We start from the raw sequence: 19976 nt of genomic DNA on the forward strand, positions 1-19976 counted from the left end.
GGAGAAATGTTATTGCGCCCAAACTCGGCGCTTTTTTTCAGGAAATTCGATCTCCACGGGGCCACTTTTTTCCGAAGGCGGAAAGTGCTATGTGGGGCTACTGAAGTACCTAGCCATTCTGCATTTGTACTACTACTTCGTATTTTAGTAGTCAGTAGCTGCCAGCTTCAAGATGGTATACAGGAAAAACGTCAAATGGAATATGGTATCTCATATGCAATTCACGTAAATGGTATCATTCATACCCATGGCCCAAGTTGTAAAGGAACGTAACGCCGGACCGAACACCTGCTGTATATACTTTTCAAACCCGCTAATTTATAAAACCAGAAAGAACAGCTAATGCAAGCATCTTCACTTAGCACCAACCATCTGTCTGCGTTCTATAAACTCCTCATTCGCGGCCAGGAAGTCATCTTCGCCAATATCGCTGGTCTCATCCCAAAATTTCCCGTGCTCATCACCATCGTCGCCGCTGACTGTCCACATACTCTCTCGTAAACGCTTGTTCCGCTCACGGTCTTCTTCGATTCTCTGTTCAATCTGTCTCTTGTCCACGCGGACGCTCCCCCTAGAGCCCCGTGGAGTGCCGGCCTTTGCTTCTACCCCTTCATCAGCCTCCAGATCAAGATGTGCTGGATGTGTTTCACGGTCTTTCAGACCGGCAATGATCTCCGCTACCGTTTCCGCAGAAAGTATTTCCTTGTTCTGTAACCCGCTCAGAACCCGACGAACATGCTTCACATTCGCTGCTCCAGTGCCATCCGGTGGTGCAACGGCATCCACTACGCGTAAGATATCCCTTTGAATCATGCGGACGTATGGTGCATGATCTTCCTTCGTAGCCATTTCGCAGAATTGTTCGATGAAATACATGATATTAGCTCGGTTGTTCATATTATTCTAGAGGCACCATGGAAGTCAGTAAAGGAAGCCTGATAGATGGTGGATTCATTATACGTACCCTTTCAAGCTGTTCCAGTATGCATGAGTGAAGATCCTCGTCCATATCGCGATATTTGAGCGCATAATGGGCAGCTTTCTGGGAGGATGTAATTGATGCATTCAGATGTTGTAGCTGCGCGGTAAAGCGCATGCGAACTTCAAACGGATCTACCATCATGGTTGCAGATTCACAGCTCAGCTAAGGGGCTAGAGAGTTTATAACACTTGACTTGAATTGAGGGTTGTGTACTTGTTCAGGTTGTCGCAAACAAGTCGGGGAATTATCATGGGTGGGGTGTGCCGATTGGTCGGTGAAGGGGCGGTCAGATGAATTGTGCTGGCAGAATATGTGGGGTTAGCCAGCTACTTAGTATGTACTAGGCACTAAGTACTGAAAGCATGTCTATTTGCTAGTATTCATGCTGTTAGGGGTAGCGTTGCTTACTTGATAGGGAGGTTACTATTTCATGTAACTAGCTGGGGTTAGGTGAGGCGGAAACACAAGGTCCTATCTCATCAGGAAAGACAGATGGGAACTGTATTGTATTCACATAGTACATGGAGCTCTATATATATATAACAGGAAGGGCCGCTGACTGCCAGTCAGGCCACTAAAAACTGGGAACGAAAGATCAAAACCAACATAACGCCATTGAGTACCTACCAAGGAAACCAGCCCTATTCCTTACCAAATTCTATTTGATATCAAACCAAGTCAACGTGATTCGCGTCATGGGTCTAAACATAGGCACCGCCGGACGTGCCAATCGTAGGGCATGCTATACCGGACTCAAGGATGTTCCGGTATAGTGCTATTTTCTGTACAAGAAATCAGAGAGACTGGCGCCTTTCTAAAGAACTGGCCATACTGGTCACGTCGTCGCTTTCCAGGAGTCCAACCTCTTCCGCCGTATTCACTGGGCGGACTACATTCTCTCTAGAGAATCCGCCTTTACGGAACTCTGGTCCGTTGAGGACAGACCAAACATCCTTTTTAGTGAGCAACCCTTGGAGAACTCCCTTGTCCGAAAGTAAGATGTAACGCAGTCCAAGCCTTTGGAACATCTGAAGTACTAGCGAAAATGTCGTACCGCTGTTCAGGGTGATAGGGGTCTGGTCCATCCATGGACGAAGATCGAGAGTCTCCACTGGGTCTGCAAAAGGTTGATGAGCAAAAAAGACCTGTGTTTCACCAGACAACTCTCGGTCCGTAGGCGACTTCGAATACTTCAAAGCAAACGAAAGTTCGTTTCGAGAGATATAACCCAGAAGGGTAGGGTTTGATGTATCGGTTACTACGGGATATCCACGGTATGAAGTTGTCAGGAGAAGGTGCCGAAGACTGTCGATTGTATGACCCACGGCGGTAATGACTGTTAAGTCATCCACAGCTGTCATGACCTTATGAGCAGGCACATCGGGTGGAGTAGTATCGTCACGTTGGTCGAGGAAAGGATATTCATTTAATTCAATCCACGACTCGTAAATGCCACGCTTTCCAAATATGTCGCCGCACCATTTCGATAGCATGACTGCAATCATGATTGGGATAACGTAGGTCAAAGCACCTGTGAGTTCAAACATGATGACCACTATCGACACAGTCATCCTAGTGGCTCCGCCAAGGGCCGAAGCCGCACCAACGATTGCATATAGTCCTGGAGTGACGCAGGGGATATCCGGCTCGCAATTACCGAAGAGGAAAACTTTGGGATAAGCTTCTTGCCACATCTTGAAAGTCGTCCCTAGAGCACGTCCATATAAAGCACCAATAGCAACGGAAGGTAGGATAATACCGGCAGGTAGATCCAAACCGAAAGTCATTGATGCAAGGAAAAAACCGAGGATCGCAGCCATAAGCAGAAGAACTATTGTAGTAACGGACGCAGCGCCGGTTTTGCATAGACCAAAAAGATCCTCACCCCCATTTCCACACTCAGCAAAGAGAGAATGAACAAGTTCGGAGTTTTGAGATCTCATAAACAAGTTCGGATAATTGATCAACGCACTTAAAAGAGCTACTAACACCACCTCTGCAATTGGTCGTGACCAGCTCCGAGATCGTCGCCATTGAGCGATTTTCATATTCAAGCGGATAAGAAACGCTCCATATAGGCCGCCTAATATGCCAAGTATAACAAACGGAATCATCTCAAAGCGATGCCATCCGCGTGTGTACGTGACTTCGTAAAGGACAATATTGCCCGTACGAAAAGGGTTTAAGGCTTGTAACGTCACTGCAGCAACCATGGCACAGACAAAGCTTTGCCACATTGTCTTGTCGGGGAAGTAATAGGATAATTGCTGGCCAAGATTAGTAAGTATTCGCCTATGAGCGAAGGGATTCCTAAAAGATCATACCTCCAAACTAAATAGGACGCCCCCGATTGGGGCCCCGAACGCAACAGAGATGCCCGCAGCAGCGGCTGCGGACAGAACTTCGCGTTTTCTCGCTGCATAATTAGCTTACGTGATTGTCATGGCTATGGAGAGCGTTTACCTTCATTATGATTTAAGCTTTCGAAAGGTTTCATTATCACGCTGGCACAACAGCATGCGACATGAACAAGAGGGCCTTCTTTACCCAGCCACAAACCAGATGCGACGGATAGACACTTTGCAATTGTTAGCTCATGTAGCACAGTGTGTATCTTGAGGGAGGCCTACTAATCCCAAAGATTTTATTGCAAGCGTCCAAGGTCCCATAAAATGCCTTATCACGAAGCCACCGAGAATCGTCTTGATTTCAGGGATACCGCTGTGTCTCGCATACAGCGCATATGTCCTAACCAAGACTGTAGCGCATACAGCAAACAGTACCTGCGAGTCTTGTTAGTATACTACAATTATAACGGAAAAGACCCAATTACAGAATAAAGGACGTAGAATAAATATTCTACCGTGAAGACGCCGCCGGAAGAGGCAACACCTAGTGCTTTCCCCCAGGGTGTCCAGTCTAGACAGTTCGATATATCTAATCCATAATTTAGTAAAGATACCTCAGGGTACAATCTTGGAGCAAAGAATAGCTTACCATCATGACCCCAGCAACAGAAGCTTTTATTTAGGTAGAACTTGCCTCCCCCAGCCCCATTCTTGCAATATCCAGTTTTCAAATCTCCTAACCAGTCGCTTGCAACATCAATAAAAGCTGCAATAATCCCGACCAAGATTCCGGTAGCGATCAATACTATCCAGACATTACTGGCGTCGAGGAATTTAAGTACATATCCTACAGCCCCTTGGCCATGAGAATACAGATGTCTCTTCCTCTGGCGTTCTTTTGTGTACTCAAATATCCAGTCGATTGCGGTCAGGTCATCATAGCCTACTCGTCGCCCTGGACCTTCCACATACCAATCAAGGAGACCGCCCTCTTTTTGGGCAGTAGCATTTCCATTGTTACTCATCGGTCGATCCCTTGAAGATGATACACTTTCATGGAGTTGCCCATTTCGGGTGTTCGAAGATGTGAACCCTGCGTCTCCAGCAACGAATTCTGTCGTATTATTGGAAAATAGGTTCGATAAGCTGAAACCGGATCGCTGCTTTTGTTTGCGCTTAAAGGATATACTGTATATGTCTCCTATTAGAATCGCATGGATTGCCCAAAAGATTGGGACCTTACGGCTCATGTAGACCCCCGCTGAGTGAATCACTCAATTCGTGGGGATCCGGTGAAGATAGCTCGCTGTCATGGCGCGGTATCGGAGAATGTTGTTGACTCCGAGACTGCATGAAGAACGAGGAGGCCCCAGCTTCTCCTTCCGACTGCATAGTGGACACACAAAGCTATGTGCAAGTGTCAATGTCCACTTTGCAGAAAGCCATGTCTTTTGTTGACGATCCCGCAGTTCTATACCGGTCTCGACTTACGACAACTGGCCCTAACCTCAGAGGTGTGGCTTAAGCTCCGCTCCGCGTCCTAGATTAAGGCGGTGAGAACACTAAATGTGGGGCTGCGCCACATTTAGCGGCAGAAAACGGCTTGGAAAAAAAAGTTACTGTTATCGGCATCGATAATTTCCTTCTCTCTCTAACTCATTATAAGAGTTCCTCTGGAGGTAGGGTTGAGCATGGAGACCAGACCTGCCTATGAGAGGGCTCTTGAAGAGTCCCAGCTCTTTGAGCAACTTCCGAATGAGGTAGCGGAACTCATTCGCACATCTTCCGGGACTCAGTACCTCAATGCGCTCGCGGTTGGTGCATTGCGATCAAAATGTACAGAAGGCTTTTTCTGCCTGTATGAGCCGATTTTTGTGGATCTGGCAGCAAGATGGCTTGCTTCAGACTTTCATAACAACCAAGTCGACATTATCTCCGCTTTTTCACGAATCCTACCGTTTGCGCCATTTCTTGCTTCGTTCGCAAGCCAATATGCTAGTTCTCGGGCTGGACCTCTATCCGCTTTGGCTGCAACTGACGAGGCAATGCTTCTGCAATTAGACGATACTACTCTTCGCACCCTATTATTGTCGGTCTTCAGACTTCTCTCATATGACTTAGAGACTTTCTCGAGTACCATATCGCCGTCACGCCTTCAATCCCTCTTTCAACATTCAGACCACTCTATACGGTATCTTGCGATTCGATGCTTTGCCTTGTATATGCACGCAGCGGATGCTGCCACCGAGAAAATGGTTCAGACGTATATTGGAACTGACGTTGTTGAAGGTGAATGGGAGGGGATCGTGATCGACTATCGCTGCCTTGGTTTGTGGGAAGAGCGTCGGTGGGGTACTCTGGAGAAACAGGCACGGATTGCACGGTCAGATCGGTTGATTGAGGACAGTCTATCACAAGTCGAGAAGCTCCGGGAATACTTCACCCCCCGGACCGCTGAAGTCTGCGGTGTTCTTATTCCCCGACTAAATGAGATGTCAACACCTGCATCTTCAATTGTGAAAGCGCCCACCGCTGTGAGAAATCTTCGTAGGATCGCGACGGCTTTGACTACCTCGAATCCTCTGCTGTTGGTTGGTTTGCCGAATTCTGGCAAGACTTCTTTGGTCAATGACGTTGCCGCAACCATGGGCCAGTCTGAATCTATGGTCACCTTACATTTAAATGAGCAGACGGATGCTAAGAGTCTTCTTGGGATGTACTCAACGTCCCCTGCCACTGGCTCATTTGCATGGCAACCAGGTGTTTTAACTAAAGCAGCAAGGGAAGGCCGATGGATTCTAATCGAGGATTTGGACCGTGCACCTTCTGAAGTTATTGGTCTTATCTTGCCCATCATCGAGAAAGGAGAGTTGACTATAGCAAGTAGAAAAGAGCGGATAAAGTGCGCCGAGGGGTTCAAGATCATTGCAACCATGAAGTCATCATATAATATCGCAGGTGAAGAAGTTGCTCCAAGCACAACAATTCTGGGAAGTAGATTGTGGCAGAGGGTACACATCGAACCCCTTTCAATCGACGAAATCCAAGAGGTCATTACGCAAAAATTTCCAATCCTCGAGTCGCGGGTTCCGACTATCATGAATGTTTATCAAAGGCTTTGCTCTTCCTTCCACGGAAGCCTCGCGATCAAGGGCTCTCAAGGCCGGACCCCAGGTCTTCGTGACCTTATCAAACTCTGTAGCCGGATGCATAGGCGACTGCAGCGTCTGGGAGCTAAGACTGGTTATGAAGCTATGCCGGAAGGAGCTGAGGATGAAATTTTCTTGGATGTTGTGGACATATTCCTCAGCTACATCCCAGAAAGATCATTGGCAGAGTCGCTTGCTCTAGTTGCCGCAGAAGCGCTTCAGATATCACCACAGCGAGCACAGTTCTGCCTCAGCGAACGAGTTCCCGCATATTCCGATCAAGGTAATAACCTAGTGCTTGGCAGAGAAGTCTGTCGAAAGATTAAGGTACCCAGCGGGTCAGTTTCTAGGTCATCAACGCGTTTTGCTTCAACTAGAGCTGCGTTAAAGCTTATGGAACAGGCTGCAGCTGCCATACAAATGGCGGAGCCTATGCTCCTTGTCGGAGAGACGGGTATTGGAAAGACAACAGTGATTCAGCAGCTTGCTACCCTAATGCGTCAGAAGCTCACGGTGGTGAATTTGTCGCAACAGAGTGAAAGTAGTGATTTACTAGGTGGTTTCAAGCCTGTTAATATCCGTACAATGGCAGTACCTATGCTTGACGAATTCAATGCTGTGTTTGAGTTGACGTTCTCAGCAAAGAAGAACCAGAAATTTCTGTCGTCCGTTGCAAAAAGCGTCGCTGCAGGAAACTGGGCACGGCTGGTACATCTTTGGCATGAAGCTGTTCGGTTAGCCGATGGCGTCTTTAAATCCAGTAACGGACCCTCCCAAGAAGGCGAGGAGCAACCCACGAAGAAAAGGAAGCTGGACTCGCCCAAGTACCAGCATTTGCGGCAGAGATGGGAAAGGTTCGCAGGACAATTGAATGACTTCGAGGCTCAGGTGGCTCAGGGCGATGCCAAATTTGCCTTCGCTTTTGTACAGGGAAAGATTGTTAGGGCGTTACGAAATGGCGAATGGGTCCTCCTTGATGAGATTAACCTGGCCTCACCGGACACTCTTGAGAACATCGCTAGTCTTCTGCATCATGGTACCGAAGGCTCACCATCCGTCCTGCTTTCCGAGGCTGGCGATGTTGAAAGGGTATTTGGGCATCCGGACTTTCGCATATTTGGCGCTATGAACCCTGCTACAGATGCAGGAAAAAAGGATCTCCCTCCCGGCCTTCGCTCTCGGTTTACTGAACTTTATGTACACTCCCCAGATAGTGACCGGGACGATCTACTTGCTCTGATCCAGAAATATCTTGGTGATTTGACCTTGGGTGACATGAGAATCGCGCCAGATCTTGCGCAACTTTATCTAGAAACGAAGAAACTCAGCAACGAAAACAAGCTTACAGATGGGGCTGGACAACGTCCACACTTTAGTATAAGAACTCTTGTTCGTGCCCTTATCTATGTCATTGACCATGCGCATGTCTATGGCCTACGCCGAGCAGTTTTCGAAGGATTCTCCATGAGCTTCCTGACGGTTTTGAGCCAAGAGTCCGAGAGACTGCTGTTGCCGCTCCTTGAGAGACACCTCTTCAGTAATGCAAAGAACGCTAGAGCACTTCTCGGCCAGACCCCTAAACCTCCCACCGATGGCTATGACTATGTCCAGTTCAAGCATTACTGGATGCGACGTGGGCACCTGGTTCCAGAGGAGCAACCACATTACATCATAACGCCTTTTATAGAGAAAAACCTCAAGAACCTCGTCAGAGCAAGTTCAACACGTCGTTTCCCTATATTGCTGCAGGGTCCCACTTCTGCTGGAAAGACGAGCATGATTGAATACCTAGCCAAGGTTTCTGGAAACAAATTTGTTCGTATCAACAATCACGAGCACACAGACCTTCAAGAATACCTAGGCTCCTATGTGTCCAGCGATGACGGCACTCTTCGCTATCAGGAAGGTGTTCTCGTGGAGGCACTCAGAAATGGATATTGGATTGTACTCGATGAACTCAACTTGGCACCGTCGGACGTCCTTGAAGCATTGAATCGACTTCTAGATGATAATCGCGAACTCTTCATACCAGAGACCCAGGAAGTCGTCCACCCACATCCAAATTTCATGCTGTTTGCGACACAAAATCCAGCTGGTCTTTATGGTGGTCGTAAAGTTCTGTCCCGGGCTTTCCGGAATCGTTTTCTTGAGCTGCACTTTGATGATATTCCAGAGAGTGAGTTGGAATTCATCCTCAAGGAACGCTCACAGATTGCACCTTCATTCTGTGCTAGGATAGTGTCTGTCTACCGGAAGCTATCTCTACTGCGTCAAGCCAACAGACTCTTTGAGCAGAAAAACAGTTTTGCTACTCTACGTGATCTCTTCAGATGGGCTCTCCGACGAGCAGATGATCGCGAGCAGTTAGCAATAAACGGTTTTATGTTGCTTGCAGAGCGAGTCAGGAACCCACAGGAAAGGGCTGCTGTGAAGGGTGTAATCGAAGAGGTCATGAGAGTTCGTATAGATGAAGATGTAGTGTACAGTGCTTCCGAGTTGGAGAAGCGTGCGCCTCACCTCCCCGCCGGGGTAGTCTGGACAAAAGCAATGAGGAGATTGTTCATCTTGGTGTCCGTTGCACTCGAGAACAATGAACCAGTTCTACTGGTGGGAGAAACCGGCTGTGGAAAGACACAGCTTTGTCAAGCAGTCGCAGAAGCCTATAAAAGACAGCTACTCATTGTAAACGCCCATGTGAATCTTGAAACAGGTGATCTCATTGGTGCTCAACGGCCAGTGAGGAACAGGGGAGCTATTGAACATCAGTTATTGAGTGACCTTCAAGCAGTTCTTAATGAAACTGAACCGTCGCGACCATTGGAAGAAATGAGGCAGGTGTTCGGTACACTTACTGCTGACCAATTACAAGCCTGCGATTCAGAACTTGTCCAGAGGATCCAAACGAACATTGCTCGTTTGAATGCTCTCTTCGAATGGTCAGATGGGAGCCTGATAACCGCCATGAAGACTGGACAATACTTCCTTCTGGACGAAATCTCCCTTGCCGACGACTCAGTATTGGAAAGACTTAACAGTGTTTTAGAGCCTCATAGGTCCATTCTGCTTGCCGAGAAGGGTCCAATCAACTCCATGGTAGTTGCTGACGCTGGATTCCAATTTCTGTCTACAATGAATCCTGGTGGTGATTATGGGAAACGCGAACTCTCAGCTGCTCTTCGTAATCGAATGACTGAAATATGGGCCCCTCAACTCTCTGAAGATGAGGATATTCTTCCTATCCTCCAGAGAAAGCTTGAGCTGAATTCGGAGCATATTACCAAAGCAATGCTAGAGTTTGCCAAGTGGTTCAAGTGTACCTTCCAAAACTCCTCCACTACATCTCTCTCCCTTCGTGATCTTCTCGCCTGGGTTGAGTTTGTCAACAAGTGCCGAACTGCGGATCCTCTATTCGCAGTAGTGCAGGGTGCTGCTATGGTGTTTATAGACACTTTGGGTGCGAACCCAGCAGCAATGCTTGCGACAGCGCTCCATGATCTCCAGGGAAATCGTCGACTGTGTCTTGATAAGCTCCATGAACTTTTTGATGTCGATGCTTCATCTATTTACCTGCAAAAGTCGACAATTGAGATCGAAAACGGTGCTCTACGCGTAGGACCATTTGCCCTTGAAATTAACGGCAGCACAGAGCCAGATCCTCAATTCATCCTGGATGCACCCACCACGATAGCTAACTCAGTCAGAATTGCTCGTGGCTTACAACTCTCCAAACCTATCCTGCTTGAAGGAAGCCCCGGTGTCGGCAAAACTACACTCGTGACTGCCCTTGCCAAGGCACTCGGAAAGCCTCTGACACGTATCAACCTTTCGGAACAGACAGACCTCACAGACCTCTTTGGCTCCGACGTCCCTGTTGAAGGAGGTGATGTCGGCCAATTCACTTGGCGAGATGCTCCTTTCTTGCAAGCAATGCAACGCGGTGATTGGGTTCTGTTAGATGAGATGAACTTGGCATCCCAATCCGTTCTTGAGGGTTTGAATGCGTGTTTGGATCATCGTCAAACGGTTTATATTGCTGAACTAGATCAATCATTCAAGAGACACCCGGACTTTGTCCTCTTTGCCGCACAAAACCCACATCACCAAGGTGGTGGCAGAAAAGGCCTTCCTGCCTCATTCGTTAACAGATTTACAGTCGTTTATGCTGACAGCTTTACCGACACCGATCTGAAAAGAATATGTGCAAAGCTCTTCCCTGGAAGCCCATCTTGGCAGACAAACAGGCTAGTTGACTTCGTGTCGTTGTTGAACAAAGCCATTACCCATGAACGCCGATTAGGGGCTGTAGGTGGTCCATGGGAAGTTAACTTGCGAGACATTCAAAGATGGCTTCAGCTGGCAGACCGTGGGACCCTACAGGTGTCCGCCAATAGCTTCCTTGATGTGATTATATCTCAGAGATTCCGCTCTCAGGATGATCGAGATTTGGTCACTCGCCTGTATAAGCAAGTCTTCAGCGAAGTCCCCGCGCCCAACAAGAGCTATTACCATAACCTTACGCCAGAATACATGCAAGTTGGGCTTGGTATCATGCAGAGAGATCTATACCTCCAACGAACCCAACAATCACAGATAAGAATACTCCCACGAGACCTCAGCATCCTCGAGTCCCTTATGCTGTGCATAGAGCAGTCGTGGCCCAGTATTTTGGTGGGACCGTCTGGATGTGGAAAGACCACCCTGATCAGAAAACTCGCAGCTGTGAACGGTGCAAGCTTAATCGAGTTAGCTCTCAGTGCTGATACCGATACAATGGATCTGATCGGTGGCTTTGAACAAATCGACTATCGAAGAGAGGTTTCGTCTCTCGTCCATGATGTTTCGCTGTTCCTTCAACAACAGATACTTTCCATGAATTCAGCAGGAACAGCTCTATATGAGACCCCGATTGCATTGGAGATATACGAAAATCTGCAGAGCCCGGATGCCTCTCTTGAAAATATCTGTACATTCCTTACCATGTTAAGCCAGACGTACCCACAGACTGCTTTTGATGATATGCTTCTCCGAGCCCAGGATTTGCTCGAAACAACAAAGCAGTCGGATAGAATGAAAGTTGGCTTCGAGTGGACGGAAGGAGTCCTCACTCAAGCTGTACAGCATGGCTACTGGGTTATCCTGGACAATGCAAATCTGTGCAACCCGTCTGTTCTTGACAGACTGAACTCTCTCACAGAACCAAATGGAGCTCTTATACTGAATGAACAGCGCACTGAGGATGGATCAGCCCGCATCATCACACCACACCCGAACTTCAGGCTTTTCCTTACGATGGACTCTCGCCATGGGGAATTGTCCCGCGCAATGCGGAATCGTTGTGTTGAAATATGCTTCTTGCCACAGGAAGACGAGACTACAGTTGCCACGTCTGCGCCTGCCTACACCTGCGAGTCCTTCTTATACCGTCTCCGGCCTCTTTGGAATCTCGACCCATCGGCGAGTGCCAATGATGTCTCAAGGCTCCTCTGTGAAATTTGCCTAGATCATCTTTCAGTCATGGACCTTGCCTACTTACAACAATCATTAAAGTACTTCTTACCTTATCACGGTAAATCAGTGGGAGATATTGTTTCATCGGCAATGCATCGATATGTATCGGTCATTCATGGAAACTCGCACTGGAAACCCATCGAATGTACTAAGAAGACCATTGAGTTGAGCCGTGCTTCCTTCGCTATTCAAGGCCCTTCGCAACCCCTTCATCCCCTCGTGAACGAGCCGCTGGTTTCATTATTGGGCAGCGAGGTGCCCTATACTTCGCTGGTGACCCTGGCACATCTACAGGAGTCTAAGCTTGACCTACAACTTCTAAAGCAGGGTTTATTGCAGGCGGATGAGTCCGGGAAGCTTCTCAAACCCAGCCAGATGAGTCGCTTAGAGCGTTCTTTAGCATCGACACGGATACCTTCATTGATGAAGGATGCAACACAACCAATTGGTTCTTTCCTATCTGACTGTGGCCAGGCGATGTACGATATAATTCAGAATCTCGATCAGGATACTCTTCAGAACCCTCACTTAGCTAACGCTCTTCGAACTGTCCTCAACTTCTGCATGGACATTTTCAGACTGACTGCGGCGAGGGACATCGACGAGGGCGAGTTTCAGGTCTATCTTCAGATTGGTAGAGAGCTGTGCGCTGCGTTATCAAGCTCTTTCGAACCCCTAAAACAATTAGCTGTTGCTCTGTCTCAAGCGCTGAGTCGATTCCAAGAGAGCTGGGCTTTGAAAACGGGCCTCAGTATGCAAAGACTCTGGGAGTCGTGGAGACCCGCAACCCCTGCAACTGGAGGTCAACTGAAGTCGATCCTAGACTTGGAAAGTGTGGCTTCTGAATTCACAAACATCGCGACCAAGACTCATCTTGATTTATCTCAGTTAAGTCAAATGCGCAGCTCCCTGGTCAACGCTCAACAATCCATTGTCTTGCATGGTGCCGATGAAGGGCAACTAGTACAGAATCTCAGACAGACAGTCAGCGAGCTGGCAAGCGTTGTACAACGCTCTGATATAACCGCAGCCCCATACTTCTCCAACGAATTCGAAACATTGTGCCAGTACCATGACATTTTCACGCTCAAGCATAACAACAAAGCAGGTGACAATGTGATAAAGTCCATCTTACCGTTACTAGCTGGCCGTGACGCACGACCATTGAATGTGTCGGCCTTCCAGACACAAGTTCCTGAGATCCTCCACAGACTTGCTTTATATTCCGGGTCTGAACGTTCATCGACATTCGGCTCAGCCATTAGTGGCACCTTTTCTCTCTCACTTCTCGAAAAACTGACAAATGTTGGCGTTACAATCCTGGGCCAGATGGACTCTTTGGAGGTGGAAAAGCAAACTCTTTCTAAGGCGTTGGCTCTATCTTCTTGGGAGATTGCTATGGATCAGCACAAAGTGCTGAGACAGGTATCGTCGACACTAACTATGGAGCTAGTCCTCGCCCATAAGGAATTCTTTGAACCTCAATCTATGGAGAAACTGGTTACTATTCTCCGCACTGTTGAAGAGCAAGGCTACTGCGCCAATCCTGGGTTGCTGAATATCCGCTTAGAAAAGAGTCTCCCAAGCGATCATTACTTCAAAACCTTTGCAGAACAATCACTTCCAAGCCTCGTTGCGTCGTTGGCAACTAACCCAGTACAAAATAACGACAAGTCGATTCAGGACACTGGAGCAGCTGTAGTTCAATTGGCTGCCATTCTCCTGCGACTTTATGTCCCAGACAAGCCATTTGATCCATCGCTGGGGCTAGTTGTCCAAAGGCAAAGACATAGCCAACGTTCTTTGGAACTTACCGATAAGGCTAACGCCATCACTTCATTCGAACGTGTATTTTCTGGCCAGACCTCGAACATCCGGCATGACCTTATTCAAGGTGAATTGCGTGACCTTGGCTCTGCTCCTCCCCCTTCATCTGTTACCCGACCTCAAGTCTCTGAGCTGAGCATCCTCCACGGCGAATTTACCAGTGTGATAAAATCGGTCCTTGAAAGGCTGCCTAAAGACATTCTTGGCGCAACGAGCCAGGATTTGTCAGAATCTCAGAGTCTGGTGAATCTACTCCGTGATAATATTCGCCAATTAAGTCGACGTCTCAGCACCCACTATAGATCATACGATGACATAGTTGTTTCTGTTGTTCGCTTTCTTCAGCTCCTGGACCTTGGACTTTACCTAATGTCTGGAAGATCGCAGCAGTCTAGCTATGTACAGGCAGTGGAGGCAATCAGTGGAAGCACCCCATTCCTTGGAGGCGTTCATCACCCTCTCTCGGATCTGTACCATCAGAACTCGAATATAGACCCAAGGCATGCAATTGATATGTGGTTCCACGAACTTTCATCGTTGAGAGTGGCCGAAAATGCAGACCCGGGAATTATTCACACCCAGGTTGGGCGCAGTGCTCTTAGCCGCCTGTTCCAACAGTTCCACGGGTTATGGAAAGCGAAGCTACGGGAAGATCAGGAAGAAGAGGCAAAGAAAGCTAGTCTTTACCAATACCGAGGATCCTGGGAAGACAGCGAGGAGATTGACGAGAATGAGCTGCGTGAGCTCTTCCCTACTTATGAGGAGGAGACCGTTGATGATGGTAGAAAGCCAACTCGTCTTGATCCCAAGAATATTTCGATTCGACTTGCTTCACTTCACGCAAAGCTTTTCCAACCAGAAAACCCTGGGCGAGTCCTGACAACCTATGTGAAGCAGTCTGCTCAGCTGCTGGCCTCGCTGTGGTCCGAGGGCGGTTCTTCTGTACCACAGGTGCATCCTAGGGATCAGCTCTCTGGTGTTCTTTTGTTGCTGGAGGATGCCGTAAACAAGGAAAATGATTCCAGGAACACGTACAACTTCTATGTGGACGCAAATCCTGATGAAGGCAGAAAGCTTGTATCCCTAACAGTGGCAACAGAAGCACGCTTCCTGCAGATCCAGAGCGCTTGGCCTGAACATGCAGTCCTTGCAGATGTCATCCTTTGCTGCAAGGAAATACTCCAATTCAAGCATGCTGAGCCTGTTGCAAAATTCCTCACCAAGGTCGAAAAGCTTCATAGCCTTGTTCATGAGTGGCAGCTTGTTGCAAGCAAAGAGTACTCAGCTGCTGGTGTCTACGACGAGATCACGAACTTGATCATTAACTGGCGACGTCTCGAATTGTCGACCTGGGCAAGGCTTCTGGATCTCGAGAAAGAAAAATGTGTCCAGGATGTGAGCCAATGGTGGTTTGTGGCTTACGAAGCCATCATTGGAGCTCCTGTCCAGTTGGCAGAATCTGGTCAAACGGACCTGAGTGAACATACTCAAGAAGTGATCGCCACACTAGAGAACTTCTTCCGCTCGACCACCTTGGGTCAGTACAGCGAACGCCTGCAGTTCGTCAAGAACTTCCGGTCTCTGCTGTCGCTTTACGTTCAGGACTTCCCTTGCCTGAAGCAACTAGTGTTCGCGCTAGACAACTTTATGCAGCATTACACACAGTTCGAGCCACCGGTGCACAAGCTACTCAAGGAGCGGAGATCTACGCTCGAAAAAGACATCAAGGAACAAATCCAGCTGGCTAGTTGGAAGGATACTAATATTGTGGCGCTCCGAGAAAGTGCAAAAAGATCGCACCATAAACTGTTCAAACTTGTCCGGAAATACCGAGAGATCTTGGCTCAGCCTGTCCAGCATATCTTGGAACAAGATATGCCAGATGACAGTGAGGAGCCTGGCTCCATTGACCAAGCATTGATTCTGCCTTCAGCAAGTTTCCCAGAAGCGCTTGCCTTGTGCCAAAAGGAAAACAAGATCTGGCAGAGCAGGCCGCCCCGGTTCAGGGATCCTGATGGCACTGTCAGCAACATGACTCACATGTATGTGTCGATCTCGACGGAGTTTGACGTTTCGGAAGATCTCGACGGCTTCATGAAGTACTTCTTGGAAAGCATCAAGGAGTTCCGATCACAAACACCGAAGACATTGACCGAGGAAAACAAAGATGATGTTCAACATCTCAAGGTTCAAAAGCGCCGCTTCTATGCCGATACCCTCCGGCGGCTGCTAGAGATGGGTGTCAAGCGTAATGCTAGCACTAGCTTGATTGAAACACAAGCATCTGTTGCACAAGTTCTTGCTAGCAGCCCAGCTCTTGAGGTTGGTTCTGTAACAACCACTGTCGTCAGAAGTTCCGATCTCTATTTCCACAGATTCTTGGATATCCTTCCTCGTGTTCGCCAAGCGGCGCACGATTACTCGGAAGACCTCAGCAATGTCGAAGTTTCAAGAAGCTCAGGATCCGTTGAGCATTTGTTGCATCTGGTCAGGAAACAACGAGCAGCGATATCTCCAGCGATGTCTAGCGTAGAATCTCTTCAGTCAACACTCGTCAAGATTTCGAACCTTTGGAAATCTAACCCTACCTTGGTCCTTAAGTCACGCCCCCAATTCTCGAATGAGGTTCGGGTTACGGCAAGAGCTGTAGCCTGGTTGACCCCTATACTTGGCCTCGCCATGACAGTTGTGGAACTCCACTCCAAATTCTCCGGCGTCAACTCGTCAAATATTGTGGATGGCCTTCGCTCCTGGAGAGAAGTCTTCACCATGCTGCAAAAGTCACTGGACAGTCTTCCAGAGTTACCCCATGGCGTAACTTCACAGCTGCATGTAGACACACTGAAGGAAGCATCTTTCTCCTTCGATAAGCTGAACACTGACCTTACGGGCTGGGCCGAAGGACGACCTGACCTGTCATTCGTCCTGATGCAGATAACTCCCTGGGCCCACATTAATGTTGAGCAAGCTGAGGCGTTGCAGCCTAAGAATACTCTCGCTATTGAGGAGTTCGATGGCAGCCTGCTCACAGCCATTGACAAGATCCTCATCAGCCTTCAGAAGCTGAAGGAGGTGCCATCACTGATCGTATCCCCGGGCTCATTGTCACGGAGCGACGAGTTTTTCTCCAGGGCTTTGAAGGCTGTTCATTTGCCCGATATCACAAGCTCCTTGGAGTCTGTCCTGGATAAGTTACAAGGCCTCAAGACACGCTCGAACTCCGGTCTCGCTCCTGCTGTCGCATTGGTCGCAAGCTTGTTGCCTATCATGAACAAGTATCGCAACATTTGTAAGGATCTCGTCGATCGCTACCTGACCGTTCACCGCGAGACATGCAAAATGTCCTATTTGCTGGCCAAGTCATTCACTCAGATCGCATCTGAGGGTTTCTGTACTCCCGCAGAGGCGTCGACGGAAGAAAGCAAATCTGGCAAGCTGGAGAGTGGAACGGGTCTCGGCGAAGGACAAGGAGCCGAAGATATCAGTAACGATATTGGTGATGATGAAGACCTGTCGGAGCTAGCTCAACAGGAACAGACTGAGGAGCCTAACGAGGATATGGATGAATCAGGAGACGCAGTGAACATGGATCAAGAAGAATTAATTGGAGAGACAGGCGAACACAAGAAAGAGGATGATGAAGAGGACGCAAGCGGTGACGAAGAGGATGACAATATTGATGAGGAAGTAGGCAGTGTTGACGATCTTGAGGAAACTGCAGTTGATGAAAAGATGTGGGATGGTGCCCACGATGAAGAGCAGAAGGAGACCGAGAATCAAGAAGGCAAGGGGCAGTCTGAGTCCGATGAGCAAACCGCTGCGCAAGAACGCAAGGAGAAGGAAGGAGAAAAGGGAGAGGGCAAGAACGAAGAAGATCAGGAGGAGGAAGAAGAAGAGGAAGAAGAAGCTCCAGACGATGAAGGCGAGGCTGTTGGGCGCGAGGAGATGGATGTCACGGATCCTCATGCCAAGGAACAAGATGCTCTCGACCTTCCAGAAGAGATGCAACTTGACGGCGATGAAATGGATAAAGATGAAGGAGACGAGAGTGACGATGGTCTCGATGATGGCCTCGACGATGATCTTCCTCCTGCTGAAGATGAGCAGCCATTCGATGGAAAAGAGGAAGAGAATGTTGAAAACCCTGATCTGGATCAATCAGCAGAGGAGCAAGAGGGAGACCAGGGTGATGAAGAAGTGGCGCCTGAAGATGAAGAAATGAAAGAGGCCGAAGCCGATGAGACGAATGAGCCCGGGGTAGAAGAGCCGGAAGAGGCTCAGCAGGATGATTTCTTAACTCAACGTGATGAAAACGAAGAGGCTGGCGAAGAAGTGGCACCAAGCGAGGCTGTTAATGGTGGACTCGGTGCGGACCAAGATCAAAATATGGACAAAGGCGCATCTGGAAATGCGGAGCAGGAAAGTGGCTCAGCTGACCAGTCTGATGATAAACAACAAAAGACCGGTGCTGCCAACGAAGGAGAAGACAACGAGCGGCATAGAGATGCAGGCGGCGGGGATGATGGCAACCGCAACGATCCACAGTTGCAGGCGTTCAAGAAAATGGGCGACATCCTCGAACAGTGGCATCGCCGGCAAAAGGAGATTATGGAGGCCTCCCAACAGGAAGAGGGCGAGTCAGATCAGCCGTTGCCTCAGGATACCGACATGGCTGATGCCGATTTCGAGCATCTTGCAGACCAAGATGACGTTGCCGATACCCAGGCCCTTGGTCAAGCTAATGAAGAGCAAACACAGGCTCTTGATCAAAACAAGGGTGTCGAGTCGGATGCCAAGCATGGTGACAACGAACCTTTGCCGGACGCTTCTGACGAGCCCCAGGACACCCTAGAAAACAAGATGCAGGATGAGATGCAGCTGGACGCCGCTAGCGAGTCTAAAGACCAAACTGGCGGTGCACTGATCCCTGGCAGCTCGCACACCCAGGAGCGAACGGTTGACGCCGCTGGCCAGCAGGAGGCCATTGAAGAACTCGATGAGGTAGACGCACAATTGGCGGCAATCCATCTATCTTCTTCACTCCCTCCGCTTACACCTCGCGATGAGGCTCAACGGCTCTGGTCCCATTACGAATCTGTGACCAACGATCTGTCACTCTCGCTTACTGAACAGTTGCGTCTGATCTTAGCCCCGACCATGGCAACCAAGCTGCGTGGCGATTTCCGGACAGGCAAGCGACTGAATATTAAGCGCATCATTCCATACATTGCCTCGCAGTACAAGCGAGACAAGATTTGGATGAGACGGTCAATCCCCTCGAAACGCAACTACCAAATCATGCTTGCCGTCGACGACAGTAAGTCTATGTTAGAGAGTGGAAGTGGCCAATTGGCATTCGAAACGCTTGCGCTCGTCGCCAAGAGTCTTAGTATGCTTGAAGCTGGAGACTTGTGTGTCCTCGGGTTCGGAAACGAGGATCACGTCAGAGTCGCACACGAATTCGGCAAGCCGTTCTCTGCGGAGGCCGGCACACAGGTGTTCCAGCACTTCAGCTACCAGCAGACAGGTACGAACGTTCGCAAGTTGATCGCCGATTCGATCGCTCTGTTCCGCGAAGCTCGCTGGAAGCAATCGCCTGGTTCGGGCAATGCTGATCTTTGGCAACTGGAGCTCATTATCTCCGATGGTATTTGTGAAGACCATGAGACTATCCAGCGTCTTGTGCGACAGGCCCAGGAAGAACGTATCATGATTGTGTTCATTATTGTCGATGCTGTCAAGGGCAGCTCCATCTTGGATCTCACTCAGGCAAGCTTCGAGCCTGATACGGAGAGTGGTACTGGAGAGATGAAGTTGAAGATGAAGAGATATCTGGAAGGTTTCCCGTTCCCTTACTATTTGGTTGTGCGTGACGTTCGGGAGTTACCCGCTGTTTTGGCCACGGCGTTGAAGCAATGGTTTGCGGAGGTTGTTGATGTTTCTTCCTAAAAATTACCTATTGATGTTTTTGGTATGGTTATATAAAAGAGCTTTCCTTTTCTTACATGTATATAGTCATCTTATATGTGAATATTTGATAAAAATTAAGATCTCATTTACTTTCATACTACTTCTAAAAAAACCGAGTGGTACCCATAAATCCAGAACTCCTATTTTTCCATGCAAATTGATTTGTACATATACAAAGATGGTATCCGATTT

At 48.5% G+C, this 19976-nt stretch overlaps 3 protein-coding genes across 3 annotated transcripts; 1 reads left to right on the forward strand and 2 right to left on the reverse strand.

Moving 5' to 3' along the window:
* Positions 1-56: 56 nt before the first annotated feature.
* On the reverse strand, positions 57-1465 carry F9C07_2282450 (CTD kinase subunit gamma CTK3-domain-containing protein). Its single transcript, XM_041291279.2, has 3 exons — positions 1391-1465; positions 965-1282; positions 57-903 (listed from the first exon to the last, which is right to left on the reverse strand). The coding sequence occupies exons 2-3, from the start codon at positions 1121-1123 to the stop codon at positions 355-357; spliced, it is 708 nt and encodes a 235-aa protein (XP_041145092.1). The 5' UTR covers positions 1124-1282; positions 1391-1465; the 3' UTR covers positions 57-354.
* F9C07_2282451 (putative voltage-gated chloride channel) lies at positions 1466-4835 on the reverse strand. Its single transcript, XM_041291280.2, has 7 exons — positions 4574-4835; positions 3980-4518; positions 3816-3919; positions 3613-3765; positions 3446-3560; positions 3307-3398; positions 1466-3249 (listed from the first exon to the last, which is right to left on the reverse strand). The coding sequence occupies exons 1-7, from the start codon at positions 4720-4722 to the stop codon at positions 1777-1779; spliced, it is 2625 nt and encodes an 874-aa protein (XP_041145093.1). The 5' UTR covers positions 4723-4835; the 3' UTR covers positions 1466-1776.
* A 186-nt stretch (positions 4836-5021) lies between these two features.
* Positions 5022-19763, forward strand: F9C07_7377 (putative midasin; the record flags this gene model as incomplete). The annotated part of the gene is made up of 1 exon (XM_041285489.1): positions 5022-19763. The coding sequence occupies one exon, from the start codon at positions 5022-5024 to the stop codon at positions 19761-19763; it is 14742 nt and encodes a 4913-aa protein (XP_041145094.1).
* Positions 19764-19976: the final 213 nt, after the last annotated feature.

Source organism: Aspergillus flavus, chromosome 3 (assembly GCF_009017415.1).
Source record: "Aspergillus flavus chromosome 3, complete sequence".
NCBI classification, from domain to species: domain Eukaryota; kingdom Fungi; phylum Ascomycota; class Eurotiomycetes; order Eurotiales; family Aspergillaceae; genus Aspergillus; species Aspergillus flavus.